Source organism: Toxorhynchites rutilus, chromosome 1, assembly GCF_029784135.1.
Source record: "Toxorhynchites rutilus septentrionalis strain SRP chromosome 1, ASM2978413v1, whole genome shotgun sequence".
Classification (NCBI taxonomy): Eukaryota; Metazoa; Arthropoda; class Insecta; order Diptera; family Culicidae; genus Toxorhynchites; species Toxorhynchites rutilus.
Window position 1 is genome coordinate 40,431,650 of NC_073744.1, and position 23,266 is coordinate 40,454,915.

General features: G+C 39.9%; 3 protein-coding genes across 9 annotated transcripts; 2 read left to right on the forward strand and 1 right to left on the reverse strand.

The window, feature by feature from the left end:
* Positions 1–369: 369 nt before the first annotated feature.
* LOC129775394 (GATA zinc finger domain-containing protein 10-like) lies at positions 370–5,638 on the forward strand. Of its 2 annotated transcripts, none has more exons than XM_055780111.1 (5): positions 370–3,078; positions 3,147–3,320; positions 3,517–3,730; positions 3,788–3,937; positions 3,993–5,638. In XM_055780111.1, exons 1-5 carry the CDS (start codon positions 2,863–2,865, stop codon positions 4,667–4,669), a joined length of 1,431 nt encoding a protein of 476 aa, XP_055636086.1. In that variant the 5' UTR covers positions 370–2,862; the 3' UTR covers positions 4,670–5,638. The 2 variants fall into 2 exon arrangements, with proteins under 2 accessions (XP_055636086.1, XP_055636077.1); XM_055780102.1 differs by having other exon boundaries at positions 375–3,078; positions 3,499–3,730.
* Positions 5,639–9,868: 4,230 nt separating this feature from the next.
* LOC129761932 (RNA-binding protein cabeza) lies at positions 9,869–15,763 on the reverse strand. Of its 6 annotated transcripts, none has more exons than XM_055759787.1 (8): positions 15,582–15,759; positions 15,232–15,453; positions 15,042–15,153; positions 14,380–14,414; positions 11,175–11,287; positions 10,840–11,101; positions 10,389–10,776; positions 9,869–10,324 (listed from the first exon to the last, which is right to left on the reverse strand). In XM_055759787.1, the coding sequence occupies exons 1-8, from the start codon at positions 15,589–15,591 to the stop codon at positions 10,288–10,290; spliced, it is 1,179 nt and encodes a 392-aa protein (XP_055615762.1). In that variant the 5' UTR covers positions 15,592–15,759; the 3' UTR covers positions 9,869–10,287. The 6 variants fall into 6 exon arrangements, with proteins under 6 accessions (XP_055615762.1, XP_055615761.1, XP_055615760.1 ...); XM_055759786.1 differs by having other exon boundaries at positions 11,175–11,290; XM_055759785.1 differs by having other exon boundaries at positions 14,380–14,417; positions 15,582–15,756.
* A 1,347-nt stretch (positions 15,764–17,110) lies between these two features.
* On the forward strand, positions 17,111–18,185 carry LOC129761846 (uncharacterized). Its single transcript, XM_055759639.1, has 4 exons — positions 17,111–17,162; positions 17,220–17,330; positions 17,391–17,671; positions 17,731–18,185. The coding sequence occupies exons 3-4, from the start codon at positions 17,515–17,517 to the stop codon at positions 18,147–18,149; spliced, it is 576 nt and encodes a 191-aa protein (XP_055615614.1). The 5' UTR covers positions 17,111–17,162; positions 17,220–17,330; positions 17,391–17,514; the 3' UTR covers positions 18,150–18,185.
* Positions 18,186–23,266: the final 5,081 nt, after the last annotated feature.

Consider the following 23,266-nt stretch of genomic DNA (forward strand, 5'->3'; position numbering starts at 1 on the left):
CTGATTTGTCTAGAAAATTTGAACGAATTTCATACCAAAAAAAAACATCCTCATTTTACTCGCTGCGCCATCTGGTTGTAAATCCAACGTAAATTCGTCAATAGCAGAACTGGAAGTGACGAAGGAAGCAGGACATCTTTCCATTATTCTCTGCCAGATAGAGTGCGCTACACATATAACGTGCCGTCACCATGAAGTCAACATAAACGAATGAAAAGTCAAATATTCTCCCATGGAAATCGTACGGTCACATTCACATACACCAGCAACGGCAACTTCGACGTCGGCAAAATAAGTCCAAGAGAATAGTTGACGGGACGGTGACGGGATGTTGTATGTGTAGCGCACTTAAGTCGTTGAGATGGAAATGGTTTTCAGATACAAAATTTATTTTTTACCGATAAGAAAATTTTCGTATTTTGTGTCGAATATATTTGATCAGTACACGTTGATCAAATTTTATCAAATATTTAATTAAAGTCAAATATTTTTTTTCAAATTTCGGTCAAATAGTGTATGAGCACACCTTTATGATGTTTTTTTTTGATTTTTTGGACCACCCTAAAAAGGAAATGGACTCCCTAATGAAAAAAAAAACGGGTCTAAAGACGCGTCCACATTACGCCAATCGGCCTTGGCCGCCCGGTAAAGCCGGCTAAATGTGGACGTACCGCACGGGCTTGCCGACGTGCCGAAAACCGACTCGAATCAAACCGAACCCAACCCGAAACAGGTGGGTCCGGTTCGAGAAAGTCGAACCAAAACAAAACGAAGTAAATTAGCGTTGACGACATAGTGCTTTGTGTGTTCGTGACGGCTTCGTGCATCCGATGGGACTTCGGCTTCGTGCACCCGATGTGGCGTCCACATTACATAACGAACCGAATATGCCGCCTGGAACAGGCAGATCGGCATCATTCGGCATTATGTGGACGCGCCTTAATATTTGCGATAAAGAACAAAATTACTGTATGTATATACAAAATACAATCTTACGTGCATAGCGATGTACAAAGTATTAATGAATATGTGAAAATTAACGTTAAAAGACATTTCTATAGATCTGCACACTTTTACTGACTTTTCCACATTTTTAACAAACATTCACATGTTTTTACAGACTTTTACAGAATATTTTCAAATCGCAGGAGTGAACATTTACGTGACTCTGACTTCGTCTGTTTTTATTCCGTTCGGAAAAAACGTGATGTCAAAGAAATGTACATAAAAATGCGTTGCTCAGTGAAAGGCTGAGATGCTTTTTCAGAGATGCAATGGTCCATTAAACAATTGACGGAAAAATGTGGTTCTTACATTTTATAATTTTAATTATTTTTGCCCTTATACCCAATACCCTTTTTATAGTGTTGATTATCATATGAAAAATAACACTCCTGATCGTTGGATCTCTTTTGACATTTCAATTGACAGCCGTTTTGATTCAGTTCGCACCAAGTCGTTGTACTATAGGTGGACCGCAATGTCAAAACTGCTGTTCGGTCATTGCTCGTGGAAAAACAAATCTGTTTACAAAACAAATCGTATCTTTTGGTGACAGGATGTTTTTAGTATATCTTTTCGCTTCTAGCCGCGCACTTAATGCTTTTATTCCTAGCAATATTTACTTCTGTTTGGCTCCCATCGGCGGGGAAAATAGTACTATCTGCTTACGGCGATGGTGACAAGAAATAACGTTGATTGTGGCTCCATTGTGGCACTTTCGCTCAGGAGCAGGAGAATGCTGTGCATATACCGGGAAGGGGATTACCAGATCCAGAAGATCCGGGAAGGGATCTTACAAGTAATTGGTTTTGCATAAAGGCTAGAGCAAAAGGAGATTTACAATGATTGCAACAGGTTCGTGTTTACTCTTCAAATTAGTTGTCTTTTGTGTTGCTAATTAGCCACAGGAAAGTAATCAAGGGAAATCCTGAGCCTTGAATTTTGTGTTTTTTGTTTTGTAAACACCGTGGCAATACTGCTGATATTTGAGATATAAAGTTTATTAAGAGAGTGCACTATTTTTTACAAATATATATTTGCTTTTTTCCTTCAGTTATTTTCCTCAGCGAGTTGATATGAAACCATAACCACACAACCGAACAAAAAGTAAATAAATCTGAAAGCTACGTCTCGCTACTCGTCTCACGTCTTGTCATAAAAGTGTCAAGAACGAAACGCCTATCATTTCAGCATCTTGGTCCGCACTACCTAGATTCAGACCTGTAATTGGCATTGGCGATGTGAGTTGTTGAAGTTGATCTTTACAGAAATGTCCAATTAGAGTTAAAGATGTTCAATTAAACGTGTCGCATTACAAATCCGTCCAATTAGCTAAATGTCGCATTAAATGTAACTCGCTGTATTATGTGTTTGATCGCGACTGCGAAAATTTTTTACGCATAATGGTTCAGTGTATATATATAAAGCACAAAATATGTACCAATTCATCGACCCCTCACTAGCTGAGAATTTGAACGGTCTTCTATTCGAGAGTCCGGCAGTGAACGTACTGCTAATGACAACTGTCGTCATTAAGAGTACGTTCAATGCTTACCTCACCAAGAGCTGGCCATAATAGTTATTGTCATTTTTTCCCTAAAAATATATAATTACACTTTTAATGGTCCGCAATCCTTGAGGAAAATGTTCGTTCTATCAGCGGCTCCAGCATAATTTTCGTGCTAAAAATCGATCGCGGTCAAGTTTGTGGTTGTGGTGTCCCGAAAATTTCGCACCAGTGAGTGTAGCTGGCCCAATCGCTGGGTAAACTAATCGTCTAAAGGGGACGGAAACGAATTTTTCTCGCCAAAACACGGTTGCACAGAAACAACCGAGTCAAGTGAAAAAGAAAAAAAAATAATGTCGACTGGCTTGGTGGATAAGTCGTTCGCCAGCAACGATGAGCTGTTCTATCTCAAATGGAACAACTTTCAGAAGAACGTGAGCACCCAGTTCGAGAAGCTGCGCGAGGAGGATGATCTTGTTGATATCACGTTTGCCTGCGAGGGGAAGAAGCTGACCGCCCATAAGCTGGTACTGTTCGCATGCAGTCCGTTCTTTAAGGAGTTGTTGAAGGTAGCTGATGCTGATTGCGTTTGGCTGTATCTGAGTGGCTTATTTCGTTGCTTGCTTTTTTGTTGTAGAAAAATCCATCGCCACATCCGGTGTTCTTCATGAACGATGTAAAGTACGAGGTGTTGAAGGCGATTCTGGAATACATGTATCTGGGAGAGGTGCATATTACCAATGAGAATTTGAAGGACTTCATCAAAACAGCGGAAGGTTTGCAAATCCGTGGACTGAGCAAGGAAAATAATGTGAGTGCTTTTGGGATGATATGTGGCAAAAAATAATATATCTAAAAGCAGTTTTGATAGTGTAGTTTAGATTTTACATTTAGCGGCTATTAACGACGGTAATGGTGGTAACTAACAGATGGTCAATTCTCCAATGTCGAAAACTTAAATGAACATATTCCATTCTTATCGATACTAGGCATTATCCAACACACAGGGCGACGTTGTGATGCCACCATCCAGTCAAATGTCGATGCGTAAAGAGGACAAGGATCACTCTTCGGTGGCGGAGAATGTACATCTCCTGGATGAGTTCTGTCGCAAGCGTTCGGAACCAGTTGATCTCAATCAGCCTACGGTGGGGCTCAATATAAAACGTGTCAAAACAGTGGATACTCAAATTCCCTCGGTCGGTGGACAGGATAACAACGGTATGTATGGTCCTTGCGTTGAGCAAGCAAAACCATTACCGGGATCTTTTTTTTCAGTATCCAACGTCGAGCCAAAGGTGGAAATGGTAGAATACCTGGATGCCGAAGGAACCAATCATCAGTCACCCACTTATTGCAGTATGGACAACTTTACGGAGAAGACCAGCTCGCGGAACAATATGACACACATGAACCAACTGAATGCAGGTGGGAAGCCAAAAATGATTTTATCTTTGTAGGTTTTAGAGAAACTGCTTTTCAGCTGGATTCGCGCAAACCCCCACACAACCGAGCAGTTCTGGTCATCCACAGCAACAGCAACAGCAGCAGCAGCAACAACAACAACATGTCCAACATGAGTACAAATCCGAGGAGGATAGTAGTTGGATGGATAAATCGTTGGACAACATTTCCGTAAATTCGGATCAGCAGAATGTGAAATATAAGGGTGGTAAATCCGGCAGTAGCCGCTCGAATCGTTCAACCGATGACAAAACAAACTGTCTAACGCCCCGTTGCTGTCCAGTCTGCTCCAGGCTCTACTCCAATGTGTCCAATTTGAGGCAGCACATGCGCTTGATTCACAATCCTACCGCTGTTTGCTGTCCCATCTGTCAGAAGCACTTCAACTCGGAACTTTATCTGAAAAGGCATTACGCTTCGATACACTCGATCAACACCAACAGCGGAGGTGAGGGAGAAATGGTTGATCAGAAACCACCAACGTCACAGTTGTCCGGCCAACAGCAGCAACAACCTCAACCTCCAACTACTCAGCAGCAGCAGCAACAGGCGCCACAGCAGCAGCAACAACAGCAGTCCCAACCACAACAGCAACCAACGGCACAGCAGGCTCAGTCCGCCCCGGCGACTACCAATACCTGGAATCCATATCATCACCACGATACCACCCAACTGGTGAATCCTTTCATCAAATAATCATTGATAGTCACCGCTAGTGGTAAGTCAGAAGCGCAGTCACAGCAGCATCAGCAGCAATGTCTTTCACAATTGATCACAATTTGTGCACTGGGTGAGCTTGCCGTTTGCCCTCACGGACCGCAAGCCTAGTTTGATAGTATCATAACAGAAATAACAGATTCCACGTTGATCAAGTGTACTAAAGAATTTGACCCCAAATTGGTTCACCAGCCATCGCCGTTTCTCATATCCTATGATCGGCAAATAGGTCCTTCAGAGTCAAACAGAACCCGAAACTTCAATTAGACATTGCTATTATCAATTGTTTTGATTCAACGATTTGTTGATCGCATCCAAATCAGATTTGTGTAATGTAATTGTACTTAGGGAAGCTGTGCCGACCAACAACTTGGCTCGACCGATCGGTCGATTTCGTTTTGTTCTCTGTTAAATCAGATCGCGCGCATGTAATGGAGATACGACATGTACAAATAGAGGGCATTTAAGAAGAAAATTAAATTTTCATTTTAGCTGAACAGGCAATTCTCCGAAATCATAAGAGATATACCGGACGCCGCAAAAATTATTGGTTTGCAGATTAATAATTTATGTTTTATTTACAATGAGAAATCGTTGGTTTTTGTTTTAACTAAAAGCCTCTTTCGTTGGACTGCTCTAACTTCACTTCTTTAGTCTGTTTTTACTTTTGAACGGAAGTGATAGCAGCGATGATTGGTAAAGATTCGACAAATTAGTTTTTAAGTAGAGCGGATATCATTTGCATTGTATGTACGAAAGATGAAGCCCAGTTGTAAACCGGCTTATAAGATATAGGTAAAAAAAGAAAAGAAATGCAAACAAATAGAAGCGATTTGTAAGCAGACGTTTTTTAGTGTTATAGGCTAAGTTACTAAATACCTGCTGGAACCTGATTTCGGGGTGTATTGTATGAACATTACGTGTAAATAAAGTTATGAAATAAAATAATTGTAAATGTAATCGAATAGTATTTGGTGTTCATGGGTGCTATATTATTAGGATTTGTTTTCCAGAGTTTGACTTAATTCTTCGCCAACAATCTTGACTTCTTATTGGGTGTGCAACTTAATTCGCTTCGTTTATTTTGCATTATTTCTCATATTTCTGACAATTTACGGAAGCCAAGAAGGAATCCAGCCAATTTTTGATACCCGGTTTTGAAGTGAAGCGTATTCCACTCAAAAAGTGTTGTGCATCAATCGAAATAAATGGTAGTCGGAAGGGGTAAGGTCTGGACTAGAAGGAGGGTGAATCAGAATTTCTCATTCGCTATTTTCCAAATATTTTTTAACTCAAACAGCAACATGAGGCGGAGCGTTGTGATGATAGATTGTTATCAGGGCGTCGACTCGAAATTCGAAAAAAAAATCCCTGATATTCCCTGATTTTACAGTAATTTTTCAAAAAAAAAAAAGGCTAGTAATAAAATTTTCTACTAATACTTTAGCGGTAGTTCCTAAAACATTTAGTTAGCTTTAACAATGGAATTTAAGAACGTCTGTCGATATCTTCCGATAAACAAATTGTTTGTAGTTTTTAATTGAGCAAAACGACGACTAAAAAGTGTTGTAAAAAATTTAAAAAAAAATGGATTTATAAATACAGTTCAAAGTTATTTTGAAAGTCTTAAACACTAGTAAAGAATGGGTCATTTCCGTTTTGATTCGGATCAATTTCATGAAACTGTTACGAATTCAACGATTTTTATCCTTCAATCTTTCGACTCCCAAAAAAGATGGGAAAAAGTTGTGACTGCCGATGAGCAATACTTTGAATATTAAATTTGTAACCATTTTTGCAGAATGAAGCATGATTTTTGAAAAAAAAAAAAAAAGAAGAAACTTGCCGGTACTCCTATTAGCTCAACATTTTAAAGTTACATAGCATCATAAACTTGTCGCAACATTACAAAGTAAAGCATAGCATCGTAAACTTGTCGCACAGCACAACCGTTTCCTCCCACATGTTTTCATAAAAAACATTCGGTATTAACGAAAAGCCCTTTCAACGTTGGGGTTTCCACAGGAGAGACAGAAGATAATTAAAATGCTTTAAAAAAACTGCCGTTCTATACTACCATGTAACTTTTTAAAAAAAATTCACAATTCATAATTTTCACTTTTTTATAAATCGATGTTTTCATGTATAATTTTTTGGAAAAACATGAAAAAACTTATTATTTGTTCCCAGTATTTCAGAAAACAACATCAAGTTCGATCGTCCTAAGTTGATATTCTAGGCATAACGGTCCCACCATGAATTTTTAAACACGTAATCAAGCTTATTTGGTTTAAGTGAGGGGAACGTTTCATATTTCATTAGACAATAGTTTACTACTTATAGCAAATCCGGAGTATTACTAAACTGAAATTTTTTTTTTTTTTATCTGTATTATAGTGATTTTCAACTCATTTGGCTGGTTCGTCACTTTTACTTCCATTTTTGGAAGAATGTCGGGAGTGAGAATTGAACTCGTGACCTTCAGCGTGAGAGGCATGGATGTTACCACTACGCCAGATCGCCTCCACGCCTAAACGGAAATGCTTGAAGCTTCTGATAGACAAATATGGTAGAAGACTTTGATTGCATTTTTCTCAGTTGCTGATTTTGGAACATGGGACATCTATGCGTAGAACGGCAGTATGTTACAGATATCAGTGATATTTTCAGTAACATAGAATCATAAAAAGAATATGGTTTTAGCGATTTTTTTTCAACGAGAAAATTAAATTACTATGGTTAAACTGATATCACAGTTTTCTTAGGTGTACAATACTTGACAAACAAAAAAAATGCCTCTATTGTACCCTGAGTAGCCTTAACCGGTTTGTTGAACACTTGTAGCCAAAACCTTGAAAACTGACGGGAGTTCTACATTTTTTTCTAGTGGACCGATGTCAACCAAAGATTTTTTTACGTAATCTTGAATATATTTCATCGTTAAATTTGGCGCTCATTACGCAAAGACTTAGATCCACCAATTGGCTTGTAACTTTGGAACGGGGCATCGAACAAACCTGGGACAAAAACTACAGTAAAGTAGACATCCCAGAGACATCCCATCCCGAAAAATCACCCAAGGGGGGAGGTAAAGGAAATCGGGGTTTTCGATTTTTTTTTATGCCAAATGTCTTAAAATTGCCTGAAACGTCGAGATCGAGATCTAGTGTCATCTCGATAATTTTTTTCTTGTCAAAAACCGGCATTCTGGAACTTACTTTTTTTTTCGTAGTGCGAAACGAAAAGTATGGTTTTGGGTGCCAATAAAAATAGTTATCTTGATTTTTCATTCGGAACTTGCTACGAAATGTTGATTTGCACGATAATATACCCTATGCAAAATATTAGCTCATTCGTGCTTCATTTACTGGTGTCACAAACGTTAAAATTTGAGTTTTTTGAACACCAAAAAATCACCGGAAATCAGGTTCTTCAAAAAAAAAAAAACAAATGGTGCCAAATGTCTTAAAATTCCATGACACGTCGAGATTTACAGTTATATAAAAATTTTTTTTTTTTGTTAAAAATCGATTTTTCAGGCCAAAAAAAAAACAAAACAAAAAATTTCGAGACGGCGCCAGTGGTTGTATGGTTAGCGTAACAGCCTCACAATCCGATCGGCCTGGGTTCAATCCCAGCTGGCGTCGTTGGGATTTTCTGAGGCGAAAAATCTCTGGTTACGTCTTCCTTCGGAGCGGAAGTAAAAGAAGTTGGCCCGGCTCATGAGTTGTTGAGTCTGATAGGTAGGAACAGGTGGAGTCGCCTCCCTTATGTCGGTGATTGGCACTAAAGTGGCGGAAATAGGCCGACGAAAAATAAGCGAAGATAAAAAAAAAAAAAAAAAAATTTCGAGATAACTGTAAATCTCGACGAGTAATGCAATTTTAAGACATTTGGCATAATTTTTTTTTTGAAAGCCTCTATTTTCGGTGATTTTTTGTTTTTCAAAAAAAAAAATCAAATTTTAACATTTATGACACCAGTAAATGAAGTCCGAATGAGCTAATATTTTGCATAGGGTATATTATCGCGCAAATCAACATTAACTTTTCAATTACTGCAATAATCAATATTCTAATTGGTGGGTTTCCTTTTTTTTCCAGATTGGTGACGAAATTCCCTGATATTCTCTGATTTTCCCAGACATTGTTTGAATTCCCTTATATTCCCCGATTTTCAAGGTTTTTCAAGGTAGTCGACACCCTGATTATTGACATGTGTCTGGTCGCATAATCAAAAACAAAAAAAAAACAAAATCTATCCGATGGTGCAGCGTCACCATAAACTTCCACAAGCATTTGATGCGCTTCAGCTGTACGATATTCCACATTTTCAAAGCAGCAGAAATTAAACTGCAAAACTTAAAGACTTGTAAACAATATTTCGTTCATATCCTTGGGCACGAAAGTGACCCCGTTAGCTTCGTACCACTCTAGAACATCCTTTGAATAGTGACACGAAGCTAGATCAGGCCAGATGATCGTAGGACCCTCGTGATGCTTAAACAGATGAAGCAGACGCTTCTGTGGACACTCCTTGAAGTAGATCTGCCCGTTTACAGTCCCGGTAGCCACGAACGGCGCACTCCGTTTGCCACATGAGCAGATCGCCTACCAAATAATGTATTTATTGGCAAACTTTGAAAATTTCTGCTTCCTTCCTTCCTTAAACATGTGCTGGGCGGTGAAGACCAGTAGGCCCGGAAGATGCCGGAAGTCCGCCTTGACGTAAGTCTCATCATCCATGATGAGACAATGAGACTTTATCAGCATCTGGGTGTACAGTAGAGTGCCAATGAGAATGGCCATCTCGAATTTTCAAACGGGACTTTCTTAAAAGTGTTGATTCCCACGAAAAACTATCCTATGAAAAATATCAGCTCAATCGGACTTCATTTACTAGTGTCGCATATGGCCGCTCTTCTGACAGTTAGAATTCTCTCCTGTTTCCTGATGCGTGGAATCCTGTGGGTGTCACCCACTGCAATCAGAAGAAACTCACTGAGTGAGATGGTTGGACCATATGGAGCTTGAATTGGCAAGAAGTGGAGTGGCTCGGAGCTGGAGAGCTGCAGCCATGGACCGGGTCCATGGGCGAAATATTTTGAATAAGATCTCATCTTTCCGTCCTGGATATAGTATCATTAAGAAGAAAAAAAAACATGACAATTTCGCGAAATTCTGTTGGATAGATATACCTCATTTATTAGTTCGTTCACAATTTTACATTATATTTTCGCAACACTGCCTCCTTCCTCTCACACAATTATGTTGCGCGGATTAGTATTTGTGAGAATAACTCTAGCGACTACATTATCCTAAAGTGTATTTGTGTATCGTTTCACACCCCATCCCGTTGCTCGAAATCAATACGCCGGATATCAGAGTAACGATTTTTATCCTGTTGTCAAGTATTGTTGAATATCTGCAAACCTCACTATACAATGATACACAGCAAAGAAAGCTGTGTTTTCAGTTTTAAAATGAATCTTGTAATGCTGTGGATGTTCGTTTGTAGATGATGCAGAGATGGATGACGAGTCTTACGGACTAACTTAGCTAACACTGCTAAGACAGACATTTTGCAGGGTTCATTTCCTAGTATGGTCTCTGTCGCTGATCCCGGTTGCGGTCACTGTAATTGTAATTATTGTAGTTGATCATGTTCGTTAACGCGTAAACTAGGCTGTATAACTCACTTTCCGCGCATCGCGCCTCCACCACCACCGCGACTACCGCCACGGTTTCCATATCCTCCCCGGTCACCACCTCCGCTATTCCGTTGGCCTCCACCAAACGAGCCTCGGCTTCCACCACGGTTTCCGAAACTGCCACCGCCGCCACCGCCTCCGGCGCCGTCAGATTTCGGGGATTTACATCGGTTGCACTCGTTTCGCCAGGCGAAGTTCTTATTGCTGCAGTCTCCACAAATCCAGTCTCCTTCGCGTTCCTGGCCACTACCACTACCACTACTACCACCACCTCCTCCGCCACCACCGAAACGACCTCCACCGCCACCACGAGAACCACCACGGTCTCCTCCGTCGCGGTCATTGCCGTAACCACCGCGATCACCACCACCTCCGCCTGAATTAGAGCAAAAAAAACTGATCTAGGAACAATTCATCAGATAAGAAGTAAAAGACTTACGGCCACCACCGCCGAAGCCACCTCCACCGCCACCACCCTTGTTGAATCCACCTCGGCTGTTGCTCTTGTTCTGCCAGGTGCTGTATCGTTGGGCTAGAGAAACCTTGATAACGGACCCATTGAACTCCTTATTATCGAACCAACCGATAGCGGACTGTGCGGCGTTGGAATCCTCGTACGTCACGGTGGCTTCGCCCTTCATGCGACCCGTTTCCTTGTCTTTGTACATCCATATCTTTGGCTTCATCGTACGTTTATCCTTCTACGGTTTAGATTTTTTTTTGAGTAGTGTAATTTTCATCTGAATAGAATAACATCATTCCAATTTGCCCTACCTTGATCACGCCAATCGCGCCAAAGTATTCAGCGATCTCCTCCTCAGTTGTTTCCGGGTTCATTCCCTGGATGAAAATCGTATCCTCCTGGGTGATCATTTCTCCGTCATTTCCTGCTGGGGTATGATCGCCCATACACATTTGAGATTTTGCGTACGGGAAAAGACGCAAAAACGTAAGAGACAGAGAGAGAAAGATCGGACGAGAAAGAAAACGGCACCATCAGTAATGTTACGAAGCTGGAGCTAGACTCTAGGGTTGTGCTTAAAATTATGTATACTCTCTAATGTTCGATCATACTCTTTTTACTGTTTTCTTTTGCTTGTTTGTTTCAAATGTAAAACACATATAACTACTCATGACCTTTTACACACGAGACTCTCTGCTGGTTGTTTTCACACTCTTTGGTTAAATTGGTTACGTTTCGTTATTGTCTACTATGCTTTTTTATAGTTTTGTTTCAACACTCTTGTTCGATTATGATCCTGTGTTATCAGTGTATGTGTGTGTTGCGTGTTTGTGTATATCTATTGCAAAATTGTCTAATTTCAGAATCTTAATATACGTAAATTGGAAGTGGGAGTCCCTCATTCACTTGAATGAACATTTTACATATTCACAAATGAACTTTCTCTCAAGACTGTGAGTTTGGTTTAGTTTTTCAAATTAACCCTTTTCAAGGCTAGAGGCGAATGAACTGAGAAATTTTCAAATCCTCTATAATTCATTATTCAAGTCACAGTCTCGCTCCAGCCAGCGGACAGTAATAATTCTTCAATGTAGATATCGCACACAGTGGTGCAATTTTGTTCAGTGGAGACGCTGCATCGATTTTTATTCTATTTGGAGGAGGGTGCTTCTGTATCTTTGAGTTTTGAATTTCTGCTGTTCTGTGGTGTAAGTTAAAATTTTGAGAAATGAATACAGATTGCTACCGACAATGAATGATAGATTTGAACTTTGCATGGATGGGGAAAAAACACCGGATTGGGCCCGAGGACACGGTAAAGTGATCTTACAGCTACTTTTTCTATAGCTCAAAGACTGCTTTGAACGCAAATTTGCGATTTCAAACAATAAAATCACCATAAATATTGATTAAATAACAAAAAAAAAAATTCTTGAAAGTCTATCGGAGTCAAGATTGGTCAGCGGTTGAAGCATGCTGTGTTCATCCTGGCTAACCTCAGTTTCTTCTGACTGTTGATTTTCATCAACAACATCTTCATCAGAAGCCGACATACGTCTTTAGCTCAGGCGTGGATCTGCGAGAAGCGGATTGCGAATTTTTTGCTGAATAAGATGAGATATGCAACGAGCAAAAATTTGATTTTATCGGGTTGGTTGATCTAGAAAATCAACGCTGCTAAAACTAATTGATGGATTGTAATGATTTCCAGAGGCTATCTCGCGTACGTCTAACTCATCATCACTAGAGAACGGTTGATCAGATTTGAGTCGTCTATATATCGTTGCGTTTGTCTCCATACACATTAAAATGACAGAATACTTTCGAGGATATTTAAGTTGAATAGGAGAATCCGAAGAATTTTTTTTCTTTTTTTCATTTGTTCTGGTATGAATAGTTAGTCCAGTCGGTGTTATTTTTTTTTATTGAAATTGGCTACATTGAATCAATTTCGTTATTGTGAAAATAATAAGGGATTTTCAGATGGATGCACATTTGAGTGCCAATGAGAAGGGTCATCTCGAATTTCGAAAACACAATGAATCGGGATTTTCGAATTGCATTTGTTGATGCCAAATGTCTTAAAATAGCACAAAATGTCGAGATTCACTGTTATCTAGAAAATTGTTTTGGTCAAAAATTAGGCACTTGGTCATATCACGGTCTAAATAGCCGATTTGTAGCATTTTTTTAACAGTAAATCTCGGCGTTTCATGCAATTTCAAGATATTTGCCATAATTTTTTTTTTGATAACCTCAATTTCATGTACTCTCTCCTTGGATGATTTTTTAGTTTTCAAGAAGCTCAAACTTTGACGGCTATGCCACATTAGTGAAAGAAGTCCGATTGAGCTGATATTTTTTCATAGGGTAGTTTCTCGTGGAAATCGACAAGTTCTATTCGAAAATTCGAAGACCACTTTTTCCCATACATACATTGGCACTCTAAATGCACATCTATACGAATGAAAATGAATCGCCGAATGTGTTAGTAAAACTCGGGAACCAATCGTCTGTAACGGTGATGAAAAATGGATTTTTTTTGGAGAATTTTGAATGGAAATAGAAAAATTCGCAAAAACTGAATTCCCATATACACTGAATTCTTTTTTTTTTTTGCGCTCTCGTAGAATTCCTTTTTTTCTCTTTCGTAAAAAAAGCGCGTTAAAAAATCGCGGAAATAAGAATCCACGTTTAATCAAATAATATAAGTTACAAAATTATAAGATGCTCTAGTAAAGCACATGAAACCCCAACTAGCTTAAAATCCGTCGAAAAAAAAATTGTGAAGCTGCTCTATGCAAGTCTGAGATGCCCAGGAGGGTGAATGTTTCAATAATAAAGATAAAAAACAGTCTATACAAGTTGCTTAGCTCACTTCATATCACCTGTCATTATCAACACAAGAAATAGGATTGACGATCCTCATCTCCAACTGGAAGTACCTCCTGCGCATTTTCAGTTATTAGTTTTTAATTCAAAATCGGATTTACAACCCTCAACATTCGCAGTTGAAATGCTCTGGCCCTCACAACCAACATATAATTTAAACCAAGACTTTCAAAAATTAGACAATTTCGCAGAATGTTGAATGATTACTTTTTGCAATATACGCTATAATCTAATAGTTATTAATGTTCCAAGCTTCCATTATTTTCTACCATACAAAACTAACAAGTCATATTTGCATATCACTGGTAAAGCTTACACAGAAAAAAAAGGACAACAGACAACCGATAATGGAAACTGGAAACATTACTTCGGGGAACCTAAAACCTATACAACAGACGATGCAGACAAATTCTGAACTCAGTCGCAGTCTGATTCCCAACCCGCTTTGAAGAGAGGGAAGTCTGACTTTTCTGTTCCTTATTTTACAAAGTGTTCGACGAAACTGTTTGCTTTTGTTTTGTTGCTTCTAACATACGCTCAAATATGTTTGTAATATAGAGATAGGAAAAAAAATAGTAGTACAGTGAAAAAGTGTTTTTCACCGAACAGTCGATCGGTGTTTACCTTTGTTATTAAAACCACCCTTGTTGCCGGCGCCACTGCTATAACACATGAAACCAAACCATTTTCGTTACACATTTGATTGTTTTTAGATTTTTTATGATGATTGGAGGATATTGCATTCAACAGACGATTTATTGGCCATTAGTTGTAGAGAAAAAAAAAGCTGTCGACAATCTTGGTTCGAATCGTTATATATAAAAACCGGTATATACTGGTGTTCTGGATATTAAAAGTAATTTCAATGTGTTCATCGGAAGTACTTTTGATATACCAACTCGGAGAGCTTGGGATGTTGAGAACTCATCTGAAAGCGGAGGTAAACTAGCAATTAAAAGCACTCGCAGTCAAATTACCTGTCCCTAGTGAAATGTGATTATAAAAGATTGCTAATTTACGCCCGTTAAACATTCGCTCTAATCGATAAACATGCGTCATCGAATCGCATGGAACGGATTACTTTTCGAACACATCGAACTCTCTTCATTATACCAAATGTTCATATCTTCACAAACTCCTATACAAATGGTTTATGCCGTATTCGGAGATACTATAGCTTGATATCGAAATCGAAAACAGGATTCTAGGAAGGTGAACGGGAATAGTTGCGATCCGAAGGAGGCGTGTCTGAGTGTTTCTTATCATACAGGGAATTGGTTTCTCACCTGTAGCCACCGGATTGATTACCACCTCGCGCTCCGCCTTGCTGGCCGGAGCTACCGTAGCCCCCACGGTTTCCACCGCCATAACCACCATCACGGTTACCGGATTTGTAATCTGTAAACAGAATTCGTTGATGATTCTCTGCCGAAAAACATATCAAGCGAAATGAAAAGAAAGTTTAAAGGGGCCCACCATTTTGTGCTCCATAACCACCGTTGCCACCGTTTCCAGCACCCTGCTGTTGGCCACCGTAGCCACCAGCAGGTGCACTGGAGCCAACACCACCGCCACCGCCGTAACCTCCTCCACCACCCATGGGAGGTGGTTGGCTAAAATTGGACTGTGCGATTGATGGCGGAGGCACCGAGAATTGCATCGGACCGTTATAATCCTGCTGTGCGTAGCCGGAATATTCTGGAGGCGGAAAACGGTAGGGAAGACAAACGAAAATCAATATTCTCGCCGATTTCAAGATGGACGCCGACGGAGGCTGCCATGAAAGCTTGATTCGTTGGCTATTTTCTGATCAAAACGATACTTACGGTCTGACATTTTTAGTTCGCTCGGCGGAGGAGACTTATATCCACACTTTTGATGACCAAAATTGAAACTTCTATCACTTCTTCAGCAAACGATGAATTTTTTACAGGTTTTGAACTTACACACGCGTTCTCCTCATCGGGGAAAAACGCAGAATGAAGGGAAAGTGAAATATGAAAAATGATGCGGCCAAAAGGTCAACATTGCAGTACTAGAATCCGCGTTGACGGCATTGAGCTTCGCATTACGAAATGGGGGAGTACAAGGCGCCTAGAAGTATATACTAAGGTGGGCCAACTTGCTAAAACCACTCTTCAGCCATCTTGGAAGTCTACTGTGTTTTGTTTGTAAACAAAACACAATACGCTATTGCCGAAGGTCGCTCGTGATCAGTCTGTCTCTTTCACGCTACAAGCAAATAATTCCCCTTCTACTTTCTTCCGTGCTGTTTTCATATACCGCTCCCCTAACCAACTTAGTGACGAAACGGCCTCACCTAGTACCATAGACCCGTCTTGGGGGAGTAGGCATGATAATATGGGTTTGCAGAAGAAATGATCACGCTTTTAACATCAAAAGTATGAATGAAAATTAGTTTTTCCAAATCAATTTAGTACTCTATGTAAATGAAAATCACTTTTGCTTGCAAGTAGTGAAAACATATCACACAAAAACTGTGTCTAAAGATAATGTTATATTATAATGGTAAGTTTTGGTGAGAATATCTGAAAATTCATAGAAAATAATTTAAACTGAGGTCAGAACAACGTATTTCTAGTAGGCAAATAACGCAAAGAAAAAAAATTCATACAAATTTTAACAAATTGAAACTGTCTTAGAACCGACCAAGGTGTTGTATTATAGGTGGACCGCAATGTCAAAATTGCTGTTCGGCCATTGCTCGTGAAAAAACAAATTTGTTTACAAAACAAGTCGTATCTTTTGGTGACAAATGCATTCGTTGGCAAAATAGCTGCTCGCGCTTTATTGTTTATTGTAAAATGTACTTCTGTTTGGCTCCCATCGGCGGGGAAAAGAGTACTATCAGCTTACGGCGATGGTGACAAACAATAACGCTGATTGTGGCTCCACTGATTTCGCTCAGGAAGGAGGAGAATGCTGTGCATATACCTGGAAGGAGATCCGGAAAGAGCTTGTAACGGTAATTGGCTAGAGCAAAAGGAGGTTGTGCACTATATTCCACGAATATATATTTGCTTATTTTTTCCTTCAATTATTTTCCTTAGCGAGTTGACATTGAAATCATAACCACACACCCAAACAAAAAGTAAATAATTCTGAAAGTTACGTCTCGCTACTCGTCTCACGTCATATCCTGAAAGTGTCAAGAACGAAACACCTATAGTTCAGCATCTTGGAACCGACTAATCTGATAGAGAATAGTTGGCCTCATGCAAACTAATGTCGTATCCAAGGCGTTATACTATAGGTGGACCGCAATGTCAAAATTGCTGTTCGGCCATTGCTCGTGAAAAAACAAATTTGTTTACAAAGCAAATCATATCTTTCGGTGACAAATGCATTCGTAGGCAAAATAGCTGCTCGCGCTTCACTGTAGGCAGGTAATTTTCTGGATTTTTTCGTATAACAATTTCTCATAATTGCTTCTACTTTTTCAGATATCTACAATCAGCGGTCGAATTAAAAACAGTGCAGAAGGATGTTTTGAGTATATTTTACCTTCTAGCCGCGCAATCAATGCTTTTCTTTCCAAGCAAGCAGCGTTTTTCGTATGTGGTTTTATTGAGCATTTAAAAGAGAGTGTTAATTTTTTTTTGTTTTATCACCAGGGCAAAAGCATGAAATAGAATCGTACGTGGTACGAATTTATCGGCACAATCTGATCAAGGACGGAGGCATCATCAAACGGAAACTACGCGAAAAATAAAACTGCGCCGCAACACTCGTGTCAAAATGGACGAGTTGGGCTGGGTGCTGATGAACCACAATTTGATAACACGTAATGAGCCAATCCAACAGCATGCCAATGGTAATCGACCAAATCATTTTAAATTGAACATGGAGCGGTTGCGAAACCTACTGGAGCAGCAAGAACAGAACAATCACGCTGGTAGGTCGGTTTGATATATTTATTCCGCTAAAGAATGATTATATTTGTTGATTTTTCAGAGTTAACTTCCAAAAAGCAAAACAAATTCCTGCGTATGCTGGATGCAATTTTACAAAACGACAAAGTTTTGAAGGAAATTAAAGAGATGGTAGCGGCGAATCGACTTCTATCGGAAATTCGTTATGTGACTACGGTGGAACGTATGCTGAAACACAATTTGGACCTCTCTTTGCGCTGCTGCTTTGTATGCCGAGAGTATTTCCGCACTGCCGATGAGTATACCAGTCATTTCGAAAAATTGCACGGTGAGAAATTTCTTATTGTTGCGGCGGTGGATCGATTTCAGACTAGTCAAAAGTTCAACGTTCTACATCACTACAATCCCCTTAATCCGGTGACAATATTCACGATTTGCAACGTATACCACACAGCCCTAATAAAAAAAACAAGAAAAGACGGGTCTAATATTTTACAATAAAGAACAAATCTACCACTTTCCACGAAAATCGGAGAACCACTATATCGGTTAGACATGGAATGGCTGATACATATAAGGCAGAAAAAAGGTTTAACTTTGGAATTCAACATCCTATATTTCCTCGTACCATTAAGTTCATGGCGCATTTGATGTCGGTCATCGTAACTGCTTCTATAGAAATGACGTGAGCATATGATTTGATTTTTGATTTTTATCTCCATCTCGGAGAAAAGTGTGGTAAACAATGTCCGGGTTATTTTTCGTTATGAGAACCTTGTTTCCACATCCTTTTACTGCACAATAATACGGCATCTGAAGTAAATAAAATATTCACAATATAATTTTGGCATGATAGAGAACCGCGAGATGAACGATTATCTGTGGAGGAGTTGGACAACAGATTTCTTAGACTTATAGCACTTTTATCACATTCACAAGCTCATCAAATCCTCACTGTCCCCCAAAAATATTGAATAATATATAATTTTTTTTCCCAAATTATATATTTTATTAAGGCACGTAGCTTGACGGGGCCGGGAGTCCAATATTTTAACAATTTTTGTCTTACAACTGTGTTAGTAATATGTAACCGATTACTCGCGGTTGGCTCGAGGTTAGTATTACATAGATCTCATAATTGGGATGTTGCAGTCTCTTGTACTATGTATGTGTGGCCGACACGGGATACTTCCTATTGGAATATAACTGACCATTGATCAGCGACGCCCCCCTAGTCTGTACCTCATATCAATCGTGGTGCGTCTCTCTTGACTCGAGGAATCCAGGGTAGAATGGTCACTGGACGGTACAATCTTCAGCTCGTGTAGAGTTGCCATGAACGGTACAACCTTTGACTCTTGTTAAATGATCAGTGGCCTTCGACCTGTGTATCTGTAAAGAGTATGTGTATGTTTAATTACATTACATGGAGCGGTTATAATATATAATATAAATACCTTATTGCAGCTATAGTACACTATTTTTCACGAATATATATTTGTTTATTTCTTCCTTCAGTTGTTTTCCTCAGCGAGTTGATATGAAACCATAACCACACAACCAAACAAAAAGTAAATAATTCAGAAAGCTTCGTCTCGCTACTCGTCTCAGGTATTGTCATGAAAGTGTCAAGAACGAAACACCTATAGTTTAGCATCTTGGTCGTATCTAGATGTCGACACCATTTCGACGTCAACGCGAATAGCAGTGTGTTGTCAGGGGTACGACTAAAACGTCAAATCCCTCATATTGCCAGTGTACCCAATATTGCTGCGGTTTACTGACATTTTGGTTCAATCAATTACTGTTGTGTACAACTCGGTTCGGTTATATAGTCGAATAGTGGCTAACTTTAAACTCCATGTTAAATGTGAACACCTCCATGTGAAACTGAAATATGAATATCGCTCATGCAGTTAGAATAAAGCAGCGCATTTTTCCATTTCAATCCTCGTAAATGATATGTTGATAAACAAATGACGCCATATTGATTTTGATTTTGGGTAGCCTATATTCAATTGATGTCTAACCCCTGTGTGTTGTATGCATCAAGGAAAGTGGAGTGGAAGGTAAAACGTAATGTCAGAATCAAGGCGCCTAGAAGTATATACTAAGGTGGGCCAACTTGCTAAAACCACTCTTCAGCCATCTTGGAAGTCTACTGTGTTTTGTTTGTAAACAAAACACAATACGCTATTGCCGAAGCTCGCTCGTGATCAGTCTGTCTCTTTCACGCTACAAGCAAATAATTCCCCTTCTACTTTCTTCCGTGCTGTTTTCATATACCGCTCCCCTAACCAACTTAGTGACGAAACGGCCTCACCTAGTACCATAGACCCGTCTTGGTCAGAATTGCCGTTCGGACGTATCCCGTAAGTTTGAACTTATTTACATAGATGGTATCCAAATAACACTAAACATTGACTACAGTTTCGCCGGCACGGTTGATTGCCGTTATGAACCAGCACAAAAAACAAAGCTGCAAATTATGCGCCAGTGGCGTTACCACGATCAAAGCATTCCCTGAATAAATCCTATCACATTAGCCGAGCCAGCCGGCGGAAGCATATGCATAAAGGTTACTAGGTTACTATTTTCAACGTCAACTGTTTATTTATTATACTGCTTCAAATACCTTCGACGAAATCAAATGTAACCATACCAATGTAAGTAATAACATAAACAAATCCAAACTTTTCGTCTTGCCATTCCTCATACGTCTTTTCTAAATAGTGTAAATTACGAGCCACCTGTTAACTCCACCATCTTGGTATGCATTATATACCCTATTCCGAAATGGAGGATAGAAGGTGGGAAGATTCACGGATTTTGGGTTTGTGTCAAACATTGCTTTTTTCCGCACTGTATATACCCCTCCCCTAACCACTTAATAAACAGATAGGCTTTCCTAGTACCATAGTACCACCTTGATCCACTTGACCCCGAGATGGAAAGGTGGAAAGATTTTTCACATAAACAAAATCTATAACGCCATACATTTACTTTATGTTTTGATTGCCAAACGTTTCACAAAGCTCCTTAAAATCCACCTTAAATTCGGAAGTAATGGATACAATTTTGCCGCATCCAAGAAGCAAAGATTTTTTTCGTGTGTCCGAATAAATTCTCTGTCGTATGCTTCGAAACTAATATACAGAGACGACTTGTACAAAACATAAAATGCTGGGCACGAGAGTATTTTTTTCTGTTTGTTAACCTCCTATCTGTCAAATAGTTACCCATGAATCTTCCAATTTCATATCCTCCTTCTCGGCATGATCCAGCCAAGATTGGTCTATGGTACTAGGTGAGGCCGTTTTGTCACTAAGTCGGTTAAGAAAGCGGTGTATTAAACCTTTGTGGTCGTTTGCCTGTTCTCAGCCATCATACCTTTTTTACCGTTCTGGTCGTTTGTTTGCTCTCAGCCACCACAGCAAGAAACCATGCTAATCTTATATTTTATTCAACCAAGTAAGTATCAGTTTATGCTTTTCCTAAACGAAGCTCGATGTCTAGCCTGTCCATGAATTAATATGGTGCTTCTATGAGTAATAGGTAACGGTATCAAACAAAGTAGTCACCCAAGACAAAGCGACATAACAGCAGAATTTAACCATTGTATAACTTTGGTGTGATAGAAAAAATAGTTGATAAGTATCAGAACCAGTGCTTGGAAATATCTGTATCACATCAATCTTTTCAGCTGAATTTCCGGCCGCATTCGATCATTATACCATTGCATTCGGGATATCGAAAATGAACCAACGCCATACCTCACAATCACAGCAAGCCAATCACAGTTGATTCATCCAGTTTATTTTCATTCTGTTTTTCGTTCTGTTCTCCGTTCACGGAATGTGAGCAAAACAAAATATCCCTAGTTTTGTCATTCATTGACATTAACATACCAGTTCATTCACTATCAGCATCGTTCTCGGACACTGACGAAACGGAGAAATTCGTTGAGGAAGATAAGAAAGTACAGAATGCTCATAATAGTGTCAACAAATTAAATTGTTCAAGCATGCAAGGTTTCCGTCTCAGTTAAATTGCTTTCATTTTACATAGTGAATATGAAATTCCAAATCCACTTGTCAGAAATGCTTCAAAAGAAGAATTCCGATGTAAAAAATACCGTCTAGACTCAAATTTCAAACATTTAACTTTTTTTAAAATTCTGAACACACGAACATAAAATGGTGGTGTCCAAGACACGACCGCAATGGGAATATTTCGAGCTTCCTTTTGCAAACGGATCAAACTATGCTAAAGGGTGTGTCACATCAAATTGCATCACGGAAAAAACGCTGTAGCAATTTAATTTTTAGGAATTATATCTTCTGCTTTCGCTTATAATCAGATAAGAGTGTATAGATCACGTTGGCCATGCTTCACTGTCAATTTTTCGTAAATTTGGAAAAATGTCGTCGAACGAAAAAGAGCGTCGTGAATTAATCCTGTGCACTCATTTCGAGAATCCGGAGTTGTCACATCGGGACATCGGTAAGATGCTGGGAATCGTCCAATCCACGGTCAGCAGAGTACTAAAACGATACTTCGAGAACCTAACCATCGTCCGGAAGGTGAAGAACGGCAAAAATGGATGCTCCGTCAGTGAAAAAGATCACAAGCGCGTAGTTAAGCAGTTTAGACGTGATCCGAGAAGTTCGGTCCGGGATGTCGCCAATAAGCTGAATTTGTCAAGTTCATTCGTCCAGCGGACCAAGCAGCGGGAGGGCCTGCGTACATACAAGGTTCAGAGGGCTCCTAACCACGACGAAAGGCAAAACATGGTGGGGAAGACGCGAGCCCGGAAGCTGTACACCGAAATGCTGACGAAGCCGCATTGCCTGGTAATGGACGACGAAACCTACGTCAAAGCGGACTTTCGTCAGCTGCCGGGCCTGTTGTTCTTCTCCGCAGAGGACAAATTCAGCGTTCCGGAGGATATTCGCCAGCAGAAACTATCCAAGTTTGCCAAAAAGTACATGGTGTGGCAAGCGATCTGCTCTTGCGGAAAGCGGAGCGCCCCCTTCGTGATGACCGGCACGGTAAACGGGCAGGTTTACCTTAAGGAGTGCCTACAGAAGCTCTCACTACCACTATTGAAGCAGCACGAGGGCCCGACCATCTTCTGGCCGGATCTCGCTTCGTGCCACTATTCAAAGGACGTGTTGGAGTGGTACGAAGCCAACGGGGTCACCTTCGTGCCAAAGGAAATGAACCCGCCCAACGCGCCGGAGCTTCGCCCAATAGAGAAATATTGGGCGATTATGAAGCAGGCCCTCCGGAAGAACCCAAAAGTTGCCAAATCGGAGGCGGACTTCAAGAGAAAATGGATTTCTGTTCAAAAAAAACTACAACCTGACGTTGTACAGAACCTTATGGACGGGGTAAAGAGGAAGGTGCGAGCATACGGGCTTGGGCTCGAAGTATGAATAAAAAGAAAATGCCAAAAGTTGTTTAATAGTTTTTATTTTACTGTCTAAAATTTTCAAAAGGATCGGTCTACTGGGCGAATTTCTACAGCGTTTTTTCCATGATGCAATTTGATGTGACACACCCTTTATAGGATTAGCGGATGAAATTGCAAATATCCAGCTTTGGCTGACATAGTT

What these genes read in the sequence shown, in the direction of transcription:
- LOC129761846 (XM_055759639.1), top strand. Translation starts at nt 17,515, where the DNA reads ATGGACGAGTTGGGCTGGGTGCTGATGAACCACAATTTGATAACACGT. An exon ending in AGAACAGAACAATCACGCTG is followed by an intron (nt 17,672 to 17,730) that starts GTAGGTCGGTTT and finishes TTGATTTTTCAG; the next exon opens with AGTTAACTTCCAAAAAGCAA.
- LOC129775394 (XM_055780102.1), top strand. Translation starts at nt 2,863, where the DNA reads ATGTCGACTGGCTTGGTGGATAAGTCGTTCGCCAGCAACGATGAGCTG. An exon ending in TCTTTAAGGAGTTGTTGAAG is followed by an intron (nt 3,079 to 3,146) that starts GTAGCTGATGCT and finishes TTTTTGTTGTAG; the next exon opens with AAAAATCCATCGCCACATCC. An exon ending in CATGAACCAACTGAATGCAG is followed by an intron (nt 3,938 to 3,992) that starts GTGGGAAGCCAA and finishes ACTGCTTTTCAG; the next exon opens with CTGGATTCGCGCAAACCCCC.
- LOC129761932 (XM_055759784.1), bottom strand. An exon ending in AATCAATCCGGTGGCTACAG is followed by an intron (nt 14,418 to 15,041) that starts GTGAGAAACCAA and finishes CATGTGTTATAG; the next exon opens with CAGTGGCGCCGGCAACAAGG. An exon ending in GCGCGATTGGCGTGATCAAG is followed by an intron (nt 11,102 to 11,174) that starts GTAGGGCAAATT and finishes TCTAAACCGTAG; the next exon opens with AAGGATAAACGTACGATGAA.